Below are 17,959 nucleotides of genomic sequence, written 5' to 3'. Positions count from 1 at the left end.
CTTCGAGCTCTAAATTCTTTAAGTCCAAGTCCCACCTCCTTCATGGAGCCTGTCCTTCCTACTTCGGGTACATCAGACTTCTGAAACCAAAAACTGAATGCAACTTAAATGTGGCTAGGGTTGACTACCAAGGCCTAGGTTTTTAAGTATTTAAGAGCATATTTTGTAAGGACTAAATATATACTTTAAGGTATACATTAGAAATATTTGTATGCCCCCGAAGCATTAAGTCTGAGGTTCATGAGTTCTGTGGTCTTATTCTAATTCTGTTACTAATAAATCATGTGACCTTGAGTAGATACAAACTGTAAGTCTCAGTTTCCATGTCTGTGTAAGCAGGCTAGGGAAATAATCTTTAAGGTCCTTATTAACTCTAAATAATCTATACGTCTACACAAATGTATGACTAAGGGGAAAAGGTTATTAAATAGACCTCTCAACAAAATTGCTTTCCGGTATCTTGAAGCTAGCAAGGGATAAGGGGAGTTACAAAATAGATACAGGATTAAATCAGAACTGCTTACCCTTCCATTTTTACAGATATAATCAAATAGCTCTCCTCCTGAGACATATTCCATCACCATGAAAATATCAGATGGTGTACTGATGACCTGGTACCTGGTGAGAGAAAACATTATCTACCAGTATTAACACATGTATATTCATTCACTCAATAAGTATTTACTAAGCACCTATAATATGCCAGGTACTGCGCTAGGAGCTGAGAAAACTGCAGGAACAAAACTGCTCTGCCCTCCTGGAGTTCATGTTCTCGGGGCCAGGGCACACATGAAATAAGTAAGCAGGATCTCAGGTGGTAGAGCATGCTATTAAGAGCAATAAAGCAAACTAAGGGGACCCTTTCACATGGAGCGGTGAAGTAAGGCCTCAAAGATCAAGTAACAGCTGGGCAGAGCATAATGAGAGTAAGGGAGTAGATTGTGCTGTGATCTAGAAGGTGAACCGGGCAGAGGGAACAATGGCAAGTGCAAAGGCCCCCCAGGGGAAGCCTGCCTGGCATGGTCAAGCAATGGTAAGAAGGCGAGCACAGCGTGAGCTGGGAGAGAGAGACAGGATGTGAAGCCGATGGGAGGCCCAAGGATCTCACAAGCCATGATGGAGCTCTGGCTCTTACTCTAAGGGAGATGAAGGTTTTAAAGTAGTCACGTGATCTGGCCTATTCACACATTAATTGAGGCAGCCTCGTAAAGAACTGGAAAGGCGGATGCAGGAACTATGGCAATAGTAGTCCCGTGATCTGGCCTGTTCACAGGCTAACTGTGGCAGCATCATAAAGAACTGGAAAGGCGGATGCAGGAACTAAGGCAACAGTAGTCACGTGATCTGGCCTGTTCACAGGCTAACTGTGGCAGCATCATAAAGAACTGGAAAGGCGGATGCAGGAACTAAGGCAACAGTAGTCCCATGATCTGGCCTGTTCACAGGCTAACTTGGCAGCATCATAAAGAACTGGAAAGGCTGATGCAGGAACTAAGGCAATAGTCCACAAGCGAGATGAAGGTAGCTCAGACCAGGTGGATGGCAATGAAGGAACGGAGAAGGAAAAGATGGAATGGATGGCAAGAAGTGAGAGCAACAGGGAAGTCGAGAATGGTTCCTAAGTTTCTGCCCTGAGAAACTGGATGGTAACTGAGATGGTGACAACGGTGGCAGGAGCAAGTTCGGGAAGGTAACAGAGATTTGTTTCAGCCACAATGAGTTTCACATGCTTCGTGGACATCCACACGGAGGTGTAAGGCAGGCAGTGGGCATGTGAGTCTAGGGTTCGGGGAAGAGGCTTCAAAGCAGGAGATGGATATTTGGGTTATCAGCAGAGGGACAGTATTTACAACCTGGCACCTCAATAAACGAGAGGTGAGGGTGAAGCAAATTTTTTTATCTGCCGTTCAGCACAGAAGCCTAAGTCACTTTACCTCATAGCCTACAGAATAAAGCTGAGCAGTAAACGAACTATCTGAAAACTCCACAGCTGGCAACTGTAAGATAACAGAATCGTGACTTTCCTTTCGAAATACTGGACTCCTGATAGTCTATTATTTATTAATTGTTATATCAGATGTAAACAACACAAGGGAAACACATTTTGCTGCACTGTATCTGGTGAGGCTAACTGACACGTGGAAATTTGGAGGTTAAGAGTTCGTACTGAGCAGCCCTGGCCGGGTAGCTCAGTTGGTTAGAGCACTGTCCCAATGCACCAAGGTTGTGGGTTTGATCCCTCATCAGGGCACACACCAGAATCAACCAATGAACGCATAAATAAGTGGAACAATAACTCGATGTTTCTCTCTTCCCCTCTCCCTAAAATCAATAAATTTAAAAAAAAAAGTTTGTACAAGTAGATCACTATTGGTTCTGCAGCAAAGGGGATGCTGAATATTATCAATCAGAAGGGCACTGACCCAGTAGACAAGAAAGAATAAGAAAGATAACTGCTGAAAAGCACAAGGGAAAACAGGAACATAGGTTTAAGTGACCATCAGTGGAGTTAGATAAATACATCAACAGGAAGAGACTTCAAAACCCTCAAGAATAGACCAAAGAAATGTCAGTCATCTTTCTCACTGATCGTATTATAATCAGGTTAGCAAAAATGACAAAAAAGGGTTACGACTATATTCAATATAATCAGTTCTTACAGTTTAATAATGTGAGGATGCCTGAAAAGCTTGAGGTTCTGAATTTCTCGGCGGATTTTTCCGACCACATCGAGGCTTCGAATCTTCTGCCGATTGAGTATCTTCACAGCAACTTTATGCCCCGTCAGTTCGTGTTTGCCAACTGAAGGAGAAATCATTTTAATGCATTAGTGCTGGGCTTGATTAGTTACATATTTAGACACATTGTAAGAGTAGTGATCTTGGCCGGTTGGCTCAGCGGTAGAGCGTCAGCCTGGCGTGCAGGGGACCCGGGTTCGATTCCTGGCCAGGGAGAAGCGCCCATTTGCTTCTCCACCCCCCACCCCTCCTTCCTCTCTGTCTCTCTCTTCCCCTCCCGCAGCCAAGGCTCCATTGGAGCAAAGATGGCCTGGGCACTGGGGATGGCTCCTTGGCCTCTGCCCCAGGCGCTAGAGTGGCTCTGGTCGCGGCAGAGCAACGCCCCTGGAGGGGCAGAGCATCGCCCCCTGGTGGGCAGAGCTTCGCCCCTGGTGGGCGTGCCGGGTGGATCCCGGTCGGGCGCATGCGGGAGTCTGACTGTCTCTCCCCGTTTCCAGCTTCAGAAAAATACAAAAAAAAAAAAAAAAAGAGTAGTGATCTTAGCATTCTCAGAAAATAACTGAGCAAATTTAACTTCCTTTCGATTTTGCCTGATTTACCCATAAATGTTTACTGGAGTTGATTAAACAGGAGAATACATAAGAATCTGGTAAGAGTAGTTCTGGGAAGGAAGGCTGGAAGGCTAAGGGAGGGAGAAGAAAAAGAGACTTCCTTTTTATACCATTAAATGCTCTTAATTTATTTTTCATTTTTTTAAGCTATCAGACATACAGACTGAACTCCTTTCTTTTGCTATACAGTTCTATAGATTTTAACACGTTGAAACTGGTGTAACCACTATTATAATCCGACACAGAACGGTTCCATCAGCCCAAAAAACTCCCTTGTGCTATGGGCAATCTTCCCCTCTCCATAACCCCTTGAAATTTTTAAAATTTGGTTTGTGAGCATATAGTTTCTATTTTTAAAAATAAGAAAAAAAATTAAGTGATTGCCTTTTCATTTTGAATGTAATGCCCTGATACTCAATTGTGGTAGAATTTAAATGTTTTTATAGAGGCAAAGTCTCCAAAAATTTCATTTCTCTTCACCCTTTCTCAAGAACCTACTTGAGAACACATATTCTCTCAAAATCAGCAAGGAAACCAGGAAGATGGTATCCAATATAGGAGAAAAACTAAGAGCATCACAGATACAGTAATGAAGCAAAGTCTTTGGTAACAGATGGAGAACAGGCCCAGAATCAACAAATCCACATCACAGGAGCTCCAAGACGGTGATTTTTCCGTGGAATAAATTGTCTTCCAACTTTGAAAGCATGGAATGTTGTACTGACAGGCTTTACAAAGACATTTAAGATGTGGGGGAACTCAGGCTCAATGAAAATTAAGCAAATAAAAAGAAATGAGGTAAAAGAACTCAAGGAAAATTAAAAGTTCTGTAAGAAAATACAATCATAGTATTGGCTTACCAAATAACTTTATGCTATCACAATTATAAAAAATATGGGATTTTTAAAGAAAGATATAATTTTATTAGGAGAATGAAGGTGTAGAGGAAAAGGTATAAGAGAACTAATATCCTCATCTACCATAAGAAGAAGTCAGTAAGAATGAAGAGAATGCTTATATGCATGCACATATCAATTCGAAATGTGGAGGTTTAAAAAAAAAGAAAAAAAACACTTGAAACCTACATGACATTATTGACCAGTGCCCAAATAAATCATATTAATAATAATAAAAGAGAGATAAATATATAAGAAGAAATAGCTAAGAGATGAAAGTGGGGATAAGGAATTCTGTCTTATAAATACACCTTGGCACTATTTGACCTTTTAAAATATACATGTAATGCTTTGCAAATTTTTTCTTTAATTTTTAAATAAATGATTTAGGGTTTAGCTTTACAGGAAGATAACATTTTCTTCTAAATGAGAATAGTTGGTGAGACCATTAGCAGAGAGCTTTTCTGGCACACTCGATCATCATCAGCTGAAAATCAAGGGTGATGATAGCAAGAAATCCCCTCTTAGTTGGTTGCATTTGTTATGGACTGAATTATGTCTCCCCCCAAGTTGAGATAGTGAAGCTCTAACCCCTAGTCCCTCAGAATGCGACAGTCTTTGGAGATCGGGACTAAGCTAAAATGAGGTAATTCAGGTAGGCTCTAGTTCAGCCCGACTGGTGTCGCTCGAAGCCGTTTGGACACACAGGGACAACAGGGGCATGCCCAGGAGACCCTGTGCACACAGCGGCAGAGGCAGCCATCTGCAAACTCAGGCCAGAGTCCTCAGAAGAATCCGAATCCCCTTAAACCTCCATCTCAGGCTTTTAGCCTCCAAACTGTAAGTAAAGAAATGTCTGTGGTTAAGCTGTCCAGTTAGTGGTATTGGATTATGAGCCCAAAGAGGTTAATAACAGTATTTTTTACTATTTCTAAGTTGAAAACTCAATATTGGTACTTTAAACTTCCCCTGTTTAAAACATTATCTTAAAGAGTTTCTTTCATGCCAATCTTAACAGGCTTTCCTGCTTGAGCTGGGGTTTGGGATAAAGCTGAGCCTCACTATCCCTTAAAAAACCCCAAAAAATGCCTGACCAGGCCGGGCGCAGTGGATAGAGCGTCAGACTGGGATGTGGAAGACTCAGGTTCGAGACCCTGAGGTTGCTAGTTTGAGCACGGGCTCATTTGGCTTGAGCAAAAAGCTCGCCAGCTTGGATCCAAGGTCGCTGGCTCGAGCAAAGGGTTATTCGGTCTGCTGAAGGCCCATGGTCAAGGCACATATGAGAAAGCAATCAATGAACAACTAAGGTGTCACAATGCACAACGAAAAACTAATAATTGATGCTTCTCATCTCTCCGTTCCTGTCTGTCTGTCCCTGTCTATCCCTCACTCTGACTCTCTCTCTGTCTCTGTAAAAAAATTTTAAAAAAAACAAAACCCAAAAACTCAGAGATCATTGGGTTCAATAGTTTTCAACAAGTCAACATTTTTCTGCACCAGGCTAACCAAAACAATGAGTGCTAACCAAAACAATGAGTGATAGGCTCTTCTGCCACACCACAGCCACTGCAACTGAGAAAGGCAGAACTGGATGGGGGAGTTCCTCACTGCTTTAAGTGTTTTTAAGCATTGGCTACTTTGCTTAAATATTTTAATTAAAATATTAAAGCCAAGATCAACTTATATAGGTATTTCACAATGGGAGAAAAAAGCCTTTGTTATATATGAGTAAAAGAAAAAAGTGCTTAAGTCAGAATCCTAATTCTCAATCCTTTTCAAGAATACAATTTACAGCCCTGGCCAGGTAGCTCAATTAGTTAAAGCATTGTTCCAATACACCCACCCAGGTTGCAGGTTCAAACCCTAGTCATGGCACATACAAGAATCAACCAATGAACGCATAAATATATGAAACAACAGATCAATGTTTCTCTCTCCCTTCCTCTCCCCCCCAAAAACTCAATAAATAAAAAATTTTGTGAAAGGAATACAACTTACAACTAAGTTCAACTTCCATTTTGTCCAGATCCTTTAACCTTCACAGTACCTCCACAACGCAAATCTTTGCAGCAAATGAGCAGCCACAACTTCAGTGCAGACAACTGTAACCCAAAGGGTTATGGCAGACTCATAAGGTAAAATGCCACCTTTAAATGACTACAATGTAAAAGGAATCTCTAAATTTAACTACCTTTTACACAGCTCAATAATCTCAAAACCATCCATGGCTAAGAAAATACAGTAGCGTCCAGAAAGATGGCAGAGTAGCAAGCAGAACGCAGGAGATATACTTCTAGCAAAACCTCATTAAAATATACATGAAATTAGTGAGGAAGAAAACCCTACAGTCCCAGCTAAAATAAATTGTGGAAATCGAGCACATTCTTATTTCTGAGATGGCTCTCTCCAACCTCCAATACCAAACAAGTGTGATTAAGAGCAGTCAACTTAATGGTTAAAACACAACTCAGGAAATATTTTCTCTCGGAGACCTAATTTATGGATACCTGAAGAAATAGTAATCTCATCTGTTCCAAGTATCCCCAAGATCTCTAGGTTCTGGTTTACTAAGAACCTTTTTCCATTAACCGCACAATGGAAACAGACTAGGAAATACACCCAATACCGGATAATACTGGCAGACTGAGACTTGGAAATAAGATATTAAAGCAGAATCCCTTTAGGACTGAACTCCATCTCAAATCAACCAGTCTCCCCTCATATCACACCCTGCTCCATTTCATTTCAAGCCTAAGTAACTTTAAGAAACAAGTGAGGCCTGACCAGGCAGTGGCGCAGTGGATAGAGTGTTGGACTGGGACGTGGAGAACCCAGGTTTGAATCCTCGAGCTCACCAGTTTGAGCGTGGCTCATCTGGCTTGAGCAAGGGGCCACTTCGTCTGCTGTAGCCCCCCACCAGTCAAGGCACATATGAGAAAGCAATCAATGAACAACTAAGGTGCACCAACGAAGAATTGGTGCTTCTCATCTCCGTTCCTGTCTGTCCCTATCTGTCCCCCTGTTACACACACACACACACACACACACACAAATTAGGGTTATCCAAATCTCCAGACATATACTCTGTCATAAATAAGGGACTGCAAGAGGAGAGTCAAAGCATTCTCTCAAATTCACTTGGCATCATGTACTAAGTAAGCATCTTAGTTAACTCTAGCCCAGTTAATGCTCCCAGTGAAAACAGCACTGACCAAAAGCACCCTGGATTCCTGGGACCTTCCTGGCCTCTGATGATAAAATAACTGTAAGGCATCCTGGGCAGGTAGTCCAGTTGGTTTGAGTGTCAACCCAATATACCAATGCTGACCAATACACCAACGCTGAGGGTTCAATTCCCGGTCAGGGCACCAACCAGTGAATACATGAATAAGTGGAACAAGGAACAAACTGATGTCCTTCCTTTCCTTCCCTCCCTCCTTCCCTTCCTTCTTTTCCTTCCTTTCTTTCTTCCTTCTTTCCTTCCTTCCTTCCTTCCTTTCTTTCCTTCCTTCCTTTCTTTCCTTCCTTCCTTTCTTTCCTTCCTTCCTTTTTCTTTCCTTCCTTCCTTCCTCCCTTCCTTCCTTCCTTCTTTTCCCTCTCCCTCCCTCCTTCCCTTCCTCTCTCATTCCTTTTTTCTTTCCTTCTCTCCCTCCCTCCCTTCTTCCCTACCTCCCTTCTTTTCTTTCCTTCTCTCTCTTTCCCTCTCCCTTCTTCTCTCTCTAAAACAAATTTTTAAACTAAAATATATAAATAGTGCCTGACCTGTGGTGGCGCAGTGGGTAAAGCGTCAACCTGGAAACGCTGAGGTTGCCGGTTCAAAGCCCTGGGCTTGCCTGGTCAAGGCACATATGGGAGTTGATGCTTCCTGCTCCTCCCCTCTTCTCTCTTTCTCTCTCTCCCCTCTCTATAATGAATAAATAAAAATCTTAAAAAATAAAAAAATAAAAATAAATAAATAAAATATATAAATTGTAAGGTAAAAAAATTTACAATACAAAAGAATAAAGGCAAGGATACACATTAAGCTCACCCAAAAAACGAACATTTTAGCCTAACCAGTGGTGGCACAGTGGACAGAATACAAACCTGGAATTCTGAGATCCCAAGTTCAGAACCCCAAGGTCGCCGGCTGGAGCCCAAAGGTCACTGGCTTGAGCAAGGGGTCACCGTCTGGGTTTGTGCCTCTCTCAAATTAATGGAAAAAAAAAACTCACCTGAGTTTAAATGTTTTTGAAAAAATGAATACAATTTTAAAAAAACTGTGAATCTAGTGTATATATAATGTAATTTAGGTATACAATTTACTAGTGAATATTCATGACATACTTCAGATATGCTGACTCTGACTCTCCCCAACCTCTGGAGATCAGTGTTAACAGCCTCACTTGACAGGTCGTGAAGCATAGGAAGATGAGATAACTTCTCTGAGGTTACACAGCTAGTGGCTTGCAAAGCCAAAACTGGCAACCAGATCTGACCCAAAGTATTGCGCTTTTTCCAAAAATGCTAAGTAAAATGTAGTAATTTCTTTTTAAAAAAGAGAATCCTCAAAAGGACATTACATAGTATAATAAACAAATATAAATATCTTTTAATAAAACACAACTAAAAGTTAACATATCAAAGGAATCCGTAATTTATAGTCTTACAGTTTTAAAAGACTAACAGATTAAATAATAATTATGCTAGAAATTCATTCATTCACTTAAGAAGTAGTTAATGAGTGCCTGCAACTACTATATGCCAGGCACTAGTACTGTGACCTTTTTCCTATGAGAAAATTAATCCAGTCTATAAAAATCTACCTTATTTAAATTTCAATGTTTTAAGACAAGATACTGAGAAGACAATTATTTATTCTTTCAAAGCAATTTAAGTTACTCAAAAATTAAGGTATATTATTTTAATTAAGTGAGAGGCAGGGAGGCAGAGACAGACTCCCGAATAGGCCCTAATGGGGATCCACCAGGCAAGCCCACTAGGGGGTGATACTCTGCCCATCTGGGGCCATTGCTCCGTAGCTCGGCAACCAAGCTATTTTTAGCTTCTGAGGTGGAGGCCATGGAGCCATCCTCAATGCCAGGAGCCAACTTTGCTCAAACCATTCGAGTGGGGGTTGGGGGGGAGAGAGAGAGAAAAAGAGCGAGAGAGAGAGAATGAGAGAGAAAGAGAGAGAGAGAGAGAGAGAGAGAGAGAGAGAGATGGGGGGTGGAGAAGCAGATGGTCACTTCTCCTGTGTGCCCTGACCGGGAATGAAACCCTGGACTTCTGTATGCCAACATTCTAACAAGTTAACAGAAGCAATCTCCTGTGAAAACAGGTTTTCTAACTTGTACTACATATGCCCTAGTTCTCTCAGATGGGACACACTATCCACGACTGAGCCAACCAGCCAGGGCCTAAAAATTAAGGTATTATTAAGAAGACATGACACCTGACAAGGCGGTGGCACAGTGGATAGAGCGTCAGACTGGGATGCAGAGGTCCCAGGTTCGAGACCCCGAGGTCGCCAGCTTGAGCGAGGGCTCATTTGGTTAGAGCAAAAGCCCACCAGCTTGAACCCAAGGTCGCTGGCTCCAGCAAGGGGTTACTCGGTCTGCTGAAGGCCCGCGGTCAAGGCACATGTGAGAGAGCAATCAATGAACAACTAAGGTGTCGCAACGTGCAACGAAAAACTAATGATTGATGCTTCTCATCTCTCTGTTCCTGTCTGTCTGTCCCTGTCTATCCCTCTCTCTGACTCACTATCTCTGTAAAAAAAATAAAAAAAACAAATAAATTAAAAAAAAAAAAGACATGACAAGCATAAAACTGTAAGTGTATAAAATATAATGACAACTGATGTGGGTTGAATAGTGTCCCTCCTTCCCAAATTCGAGTCCACCTGGAACCTCAGAAAACAATCTTATTTAGAAATAGGGTCTTTGCAAAGGTAATTAGTTAAGGATCTCAAGATGAGATCATTCTAGGTTTAGGGTGAGCTCTGATCTAACAACTGGTGTCCTAATAAGAGGAGAGAACACAGAAACACACAAGGACACACACACACACACACACACTTAGAAGTGGCCACATGAAGGCCGAGGTAGAGACTAGATTCGTAGCCACAAGCCAAGGAACGCCAGCAGCCACCAGAAGCCAGAAGAGGCAAGGAACAGACTCTCCCCTAGTGCTGTCAGAAAGGCTGTGACCCTACTAACTTCACCCTTGATTACTAACTTAACCCAGTTCTGGGCTTCTGGCCGCCAGAACTGAGAGTAAAATTTGTGGTTTTCAGGCATGCAGTGTGTGGTACTTTGTTACTACCACCCTAGAAAACAGATACAGTATGCTTACCAGTTTATAGGTGACTTTTCTAAAATGAGGCTTACCATTAACAAGTTAACAGAAGCAATCTCCTGTGAAAACAGGTTTTCTAACTTGTACTACATATGCCCTAGTTCTCTCAGATGGGACACACTATCCACGACTGGGAGGCGAACAGACGCCGGCGTGGGCGCGCAGCAGCACTGCTCTGTGCCCTCCCAGGGTGGCATCCGTACCAGTCACTTGGTGGACAGGACTTCCTGCTCCTAGATTATATGTCCCCGCCCTGTGGTTTCCTGCTTTGGGAACTCATCTTTCACAGACTAGCAAGAACCAATTCTGACCACCCTCTGCAGTGTTCTAACATAGGGGTTCTAAGTTTCTATGGACTATAAAAATCACAAAACTGAAGTTACTGTCATAGATTTCCTACAGTACTCTCTACACACCAGGACACGGAAAACGGTGTCACAGTCAAGGAAGTCCGGGAAAGGACATATGTTCTCCCTTTTCAAAACTCACTGTGCACAGTAACACAGCAAGGGCTCTGGAAAGCCCTGTAGTAAAGAAACCTGTTACCAGTTGTTAAACCTGGTATTTCCTGGTCTTAGTTAGATATAGGTTTTTCCTTCCAAGGTTTTCAAATAATGTCCCAACACTTACGACTCTAAAATACTTGTTCTTTCAGATGAGGCAGTATCCCCTTTAACTATTCTTCTCCTTCTTTCCATCAAATCTTGGAAATTTAAGGCCTTCATATGAAAATCCGTGTGTCTGCCTTACTTACAGGAACAGAAATATTTGCCATGAACCCAATTACCAAAATACTTCAATATCAGAATTTCAATAGCATGATACTTTTGAAGCTACAGTGTCTGATAGATTAGGAAACACAGATTAACATGTTTAAGCCTCACAATAAACCTAGTTCTCTCAAAACTAAATATTCTCCACTGATTTGCAGCCAAATGAATTGCTGCTCTATAACTGTTGGGCAGATAAAATATATTATGCTCCTTTTGTTCAAGATAGTGCTGCCCACATGGATGTCCGTAGCCCAGGTGATAATATTAGTTGCCCTCCTTGCTTGGGATGGGTGCAATTATACTAATGTGTGTTGGGGGAGGGCTTTCACTCCAAAAGGTTTTAAAAGGAGGACCTAGGAGGCCACGTTGTTCTTGGGTAGAGTGATTTCGTTCTAGAAGAGCACATGAAGGCAGGGCAGGGAGGCCACGTGGAGGAGGCAGCCAGAACGCGGATTAGGGGAAGGAGAAGCCAGTTTGTGGAGGAGAAGGAGATATGGAAAAGAAGTGAATAAGACTGACAAGGTGTTAGCCTTTGATTCTAGGAAAACTCAGATAAGTCAGTAGCGTTGTGAGCACTTAACGAGTGGGGTTTGGAACCCAGTGTGTGTATATTCTCACCAGCCAGGTGCGAGCTAGGATTAAAGGAGGGAACACCAGTTTTCCGCTCTGTTGATTCCTTACTGTCTGTTCGAATCAAACCTGAACCTGAGTTGGCCAGGCGGCTTTGATGTCAACCACGGATACTGACAATACAATAATCAATCAACATCATCAATGGACCTTGTCAGGACGTGCATTACTGAGATGCCCCCCCTTCCCAAGCTCAAAAGTTTACTCTTCACACTCACTGTTTACAGTAGCACTAAGGTGTTGCTTTTGAAAGAAATGGAAGCCTTGCACATCACTCACAGGTTACTGGAATTCACATCTCCCTCACAAGAACAGCTGATTAGTCAACTAAATATTAGCTAACAACCTATTCTTGCTCTCTAAAGGGAACTCTGTCTTAACTGTAGAACACTGTAACAAATGTTCTCCTAATCACACATGTAATCCTGAAGCGGAGCAAGATCATACTTTGAAAGACAGGAATTTAAATAGGAAAGAGATGCCACCCACAATGATAGAAATAGCTACTGAAGATATTTTAATCAGTTGACAATTTCACCCCCACTCTAAAATTAAAAGAATAAAGATCTCACTTCTAAATTAGGGGAAAAAACAATCCTGGAGAAGGGTAAACTTTAAAAGCTATAGGTGGAAATTTGAGAAAGCTACCTTTTAACAAAACATTTCAGAAGCCCCTACAGGCATACCAAATATCCCTGTCTCACCCACCGCTAGTTTAAGCAATAAAACAGTACCACTGAAGCCTGACCACGCGGTGGCGCAGTGGCTAGAGCGTCGGACTGGGATGCGGAGGACCCAGGTTCGAGACCCCGAGGTCGCCAGCTTGAGTGTGGGCTTATCTGGCTTGAGCAAAAAGAAAAAAAAACAAACTCACCAGCTTGGACCCAAGGTTGCTGGCTTGACCAAGGGGTTACTTGGTCTGCTGCCCCATGGTCAAGGCACATATGAGAAAGCAATCAATGAACAACTAAGGTGTCGCAACAAAAAACTGATAATTGATGCTTCTCATCTCTCTCCATTCCTGTCTGTCTGTCCCTATCTATCCCTCTCTCTGACTCTCTCTGTCGCTGTTTCCTAAAAAATAAAAAAAATAAAAAAATAAAAAACCAGTACCACTGAAGCCCAGTGGTATTGTTCCAATCTCTCCCCTTCCTCTCTCCCCAGTGACAACTACTATCTTCAATGTGTTCTTCCCAAGTATGAATCCATAAACAATATAGTGACATGGGTTCCCTATGCTTATCTTGCAAACTTAATTTTGTATATTCTTTTGAACACAACTCAAAAGTACAAAAGTATACAGTGAAATTTCCCGCGGTAACCAGTTCTCCCCTGAACAAAAGTTACAGTTTGATGTGTATCTCTAAGAGACACTCCATACATAGTAGCTACACTTAGATACATATCAGTATATTTGCCCTGCTTTTTATACAGAAATGATAGGTATACTATTCAGTGTTCTACTACCTGCTTATTTTCCTCTTAAAAATACACTTTGGAATTGTTCCCTAAATTACTCAGTCTCTTGCTTTATTATTTTCATGTTTGCAAGCATCTCACTATATAAATAAACTATAACTTAACTATTTTCCAATAAAAAAATTATTTCTGAGCTTTTGCATTTCAAGCAATATAGCAATAACTCATTATTTCACACACATAAATATATCTATAGGATAAATTACTAGAAGTTGAATTACAGGTTAATTTTAACAAATACTATCATACTCTGCAGAGGTGGTACCAATTTATACTCCCATCAGCAATGTATGAGTGTCTTTGCATGTTTTTAAAATTTATCTAAGTAACATGAGTGTACATCTTCCTCTACTTCTGCTTTAGAGATATAATCTTATATACTTGCGATTCACCCAGCTCTAGTTCATATATAGATCTTTCTCTTAAAGAAACATTTAAATGGCTCTGGCCAGTTGGCTCAGTGGTGGAGCGTCGGCCTGGCGTGCAGGAGCCCCGGGTTCGATTCCTGGCCAGGGCACACAGGAGAAGCGCCCATCTGCTTCTCCACCCCTCCCCCTCTCCTTCCTCTCTGTCTCTCTCTTCCCCTCCCGCAGCCAAGTCTCCATTGGAGCAAAAGTTTGCCCGGGTGCTGAGGATGGCTCTGTGGCCTCTGCCTCAGGTGCTAGAATGGCTCTGATTGTGGCAGAGCGACGCTCCAGATGGGCAGAGCATCGCCCCCTGGTGGGCATGCCAGGTGGATCCTGGTCAGGCGCATGCGGGAGTCTGTCTGACTGCCTCCCCGTTTCCAACTTCAGAAAAATACCAAAAAAAAAGAAACATTTAAATGACTTCCACTGTGATTCATTCACAAATAGAAGTCAATTATTTTCCTGAAATTGCAGTTTCATGTAGAAAGACTCACCAACTTCATAAACAGATTCTATGCATAAACAACTCATTTGCAGATGACCACCCACCCCACTAAAGAGGCTGCCTTCTCTTGGAAAACTAACAAAAACTGACGTTTTAATTTACTGCAATAGTCACATTACTCTTTGTTCATCCATGCTTTTAAAATTCTTCCACTTGGGAAGAAAGGAGAGTTGACCAGGAAGGGAGTGGAAACTCAGCACCTTGACAACCAGGAAAAAACCTTGTAAGTAATAAAAGATATAATTCCAAATTAACTCTAGTTAACTGTTTAAATTTTCTCCTCAAAATGTTACCACTAAGTTAACAAAGGATTTTTTTAGCCTATAATACAAAAAATTAATAATAATAATCCATATAAATTTACAGTCCCCTCCTCAAAACTTAAATTTCATCTAAGCATGGAATATTATATTGGGAATTTTTCTGCATACCAATATCACATCTTCTGTTAGACTCATTTTCTATGTTAAATTTGCCAATGTGTTTAACTTTAAAAGCTCTATCTACTCCACTGAAATATAGGGCTAATCATATTATTCATAAGAACTCTTATCAAATTAAAGCTAGTGTAAGTAGTTACCAACATCACCACTATAATAGCTATTTTTGCCTGCTCACTGAGCATCTATAATATATCCCCCTTTCTCCTAATAATACTCATTTTTGTGTAGCTATCCTGTCCCCCCACACTATCCCGAGTACTTCAGAAGGTTACGCCCCCCCCCCACACACACACACACACACACACTCACATATCCAAGAGTGGCCATATTCCTCTAAGGGTAATTCCATTTCCCTTGCTAGTGCCTACTTAGGAACACAAGCCTAATCTAATTGGCACAAGGCATCCCTGGCCAGAGACACTGGATGAGCCAATGAGATTCCTAAGAGGTACACTAGGTCCTCCTCTGGAGAAAGAACTGCAGAAAGAGATGTTCCCTGCTAAGTTGAGTTGGATTTTCTGTGACTTGGCACAAAAGGCACCACAACTGTTTAACAACTTAAAAATCACTGGTTGAGGATTCTGCCCAACATCAACGAATATACTGATGAACAAACTGAACCATATATATGAAATCTATGATCCTTTGACTAATATTGGCCTTTCTATATTGGAAGTAGTTGACTTATTTGATGAAGTTGTTGACACACGTGGAGGAGTGAAGTTTATAGGACAACAGTCACTGTTCCTCATGTCACAACCACATCACAGATGAAATCTAGAAAACAAAAAATTCCCTCTTGCTTTCCTATCTGCCAGGCCAAAAGTCACAGAGCAAATCTAAATAAGAGAGAGACCTGACTCAGCTGAGGTCTCTACTAGGAGAATAATGAGCATCCCAATCCAAGCAGAATTGTGGGAGGGGTGAGGGCATCAATACTGCCATCGCTGGGGGGGGGGGGGGTGTGAATGAGCATTTCTAACCAATAATTGAAACTAAAAGTCTATTATTGCTAACAGGACAGGTAAAGATACAGCATAGCCAAGATAAAGAAATAACTTCAAGGGCACAGAACCCTTCTTACTGACCTAAAACAGACCCATGCTACTGGATGTCATTACCCTATTCTGGCACTTGCTTACTTTCTTACATTGTTGGCCTTGCTGATTTTCATAAGATCGTGGTTGCTTCCCTGTGGACTATAGCGCAATTTTCCAGTCCTATGACTCAGAAAGAGAAGAGAAAGAAGGGTTCTCCTCTTCCATCCCTAAATAAAATCAGAAAATGTTTATTTAGCTCTAGTAGAACAAGGCTCCGTTAGTTAATTCACTGCACGGACTTTCACAAACTTTTCTTTCTTTCAAGGCTGATATTTACATTCACGTCATAGACTATTATTTATCCAAGGCCAATACATGAATCATTATGTTTCATACTTCTTTCCTCAGCATCCCTAATAACAAAGTCAATATTTTAGAGGGAAAAAAATATATCTGCCTCACAAAGTTTGCAGTTAAACTTCTGGTGCCAGAATTGGAGGACTGGAGAGCAAGCGTGCTATTTCCAGAATATCATGTTGAAACACAAGGGGAAGACAGTCCACACTTTTCTTCAAAAACAAAATAAAAGCTTTCAAATGATGTGTGCTAAAATTGTTCATTAATATATAAATACCTTGTAAAAATAAATGGAAAGGAACCGCATTAATGACCTAATAAGTACAATCTGGAGGCAACATCCGCACTAACGACGGGGTTTGGCACACAGACTGCAGAACTGGTAAATCGGAAACGCTGAAGGCGTGGAGTCCACATTCAGAACATAAACCGTACATCGCAAAATCAGGACCAGTTTAGTGTTCATAAACTCCTCTGAAAAAATAAAATTAGTCATCCTTTCCGAAAGATGGCCTTCCCCACCCCCCAATTATTTAAGCTGCCCCTAAAGCAACCTGTCTGGGAGAACAGACTTCACACTGAAGAGGCTGGAGCAGGTAAGTCGCAAGCCTCCCGAGGAGGAAGGAAACAGGGACAATGCCGAGCACCGCCAGGGGAGCGATGGGCTGGCCCGGAGCCGAGGGAGCCCGGCGGCGGGACAGGAGCCGCCCCCGGGAGCTCCGGCCAGACCCCCGCGCCCACCCGGCTCCCGCGGCGCGCGCAGCCCCGCCCGCCCATCTGAGAAAGTTCGCGCGCCGCCTCCCCGCTGGGACGAGCCCCTGGCCGCGGCGCCGTCGCCATGGCGACCGGTGCCCACCGCGCCCCCACGGGTCGGGGTGCCGGCCGCAGTCCTGCCGTGGCCTCGGGCTCGGCTCGGCTCCGGCCGGCGCAGGACCGGCTGGCCAGCCCGGGAGGCGAGGAGCGCAGGGCGCTGCGAGAGAGAAGAAGGGCAAGAAGCGGCCGTCGCCGGGGCCCGGGCGGCGGCCCGGCGTCGCCCCACGGGCCCTCACCCTTCACTTTGCCGAAGGTGCCGACCCCCAGCGTGTCCCCCAGGATGTAGTGGCCGATCTTCACCCGCCCGTCGTGTTTCTGCTTCTCGGCTGTCGCCATCTTTCTCCAGGAACTGAGTCTGCGCATGGCGCCGCGGGAGGGGGCGGAGGGGGCGGGCAGGGCCACGCCGCGGGCGGGCGAGAGGGTTGGGACGCGGGCGGGGGCGGGGGCCCTGGCAGCCGCCTTGCGCAGCCTGCCGCGGCCCGGCCCGCCGCCGGCGCCGACGCTCCCCTGGGCGGGGCGGCCCCGTCTCCCCGGCGCGCCCGCGTCTCCGCCGGCCGCCCCCGCTGCGCTGCGCTTCGGTCCTCTCCGCCCCGCCGGGCCTTTGCCCACGCGGATCTCCCGGACGGTGCCGGCTGGGTCCGGAGTACCGCGCTCCTGTGCCCCGAGCCCGCGCGGGCTGGGCAGATAGGTGTGGCTTGTATTGAAACAGGGTTGAGACGCCGCCCTGCCTCTGCCTTTCAACGTTTTCTTTTTCTCAGCGCGGGTGGAAGCTAGAAACCACCCAGAGTCCTCACTTGCTTTTTCGATCCCGTTGCCCCCCATAGCCCCATCCTTGCCCCCTCCTCTCCCTCCCCCGCCGCCGCACTCTTTTAACCTTGGGCCAGTAAGTTGCTCTCGGGCACCGCGACAGCAAGTACGTTGTGGGTCT

General features: G+C 43.6%; 1 protein-coding gene across 3 annotated transcripts in view; it reads right to left on the bottom strand.

Moving 5' to 3' along the window:
* Nucleotides 1-17,417, bottom strand: part of PRKAA1 (protein kinase AMP-activated catalytic subunit alpha 1) — a 34,041-nt gene extending 16,624 nt beyond the window's left edge. The window contains exons 1-3 of one of the 3 annotated variants that reach the window (XM_066378481.1): nucleotides 17,268-17,417; nucleotides 2,661-2,802; nucleotides 525-618 (exon numbers count right to left, since the gene is read on the bottom strand). In XM_066378481.1, coding sequence (XP_066234578.1) covers nucleotides 525-618; nucleotides 2,661-2,802; nucleotides 17,268-17,394 — 363 coding nt within the window. In that variant the 5' untranslated portion in view covers nucleotides 17,395-17,417. Of the gene's footprint in view, nucleotides 1-524; nucleotides 619-2,660; nucleotides 2,803-17,267 lie in introns of those variants that run through there. The other 2 variants (XM_066378499.1, XM_066378489.1) reach the window with 2 other exon arrangements.
* Nucleotides 17,418-17,959: the final 542 nt, after the last annotated feature.

Source organism: Saccopteryx leptura, chromosome 1, assembly GCF_036850995.1.
Source record: "Saccopteryx leptura isolate mSacLep1 chromosome 1, mSacLep1_pri_phased_curated, whole genome shotgun sequence".
Classification (NCBI taxonomy): domain Eukaryota; kingdom Metazoa; phylum Chordata; class Mammalia; order Chiroptera; family Emballonuridae; genus Saccopteryx; species Saccopteryx leptura.
The sequence above is the reverse complement of the archived record's forward strand: the minus strand, read 5'-3'. Positions and strand labels throughout refer to the sequence as shown.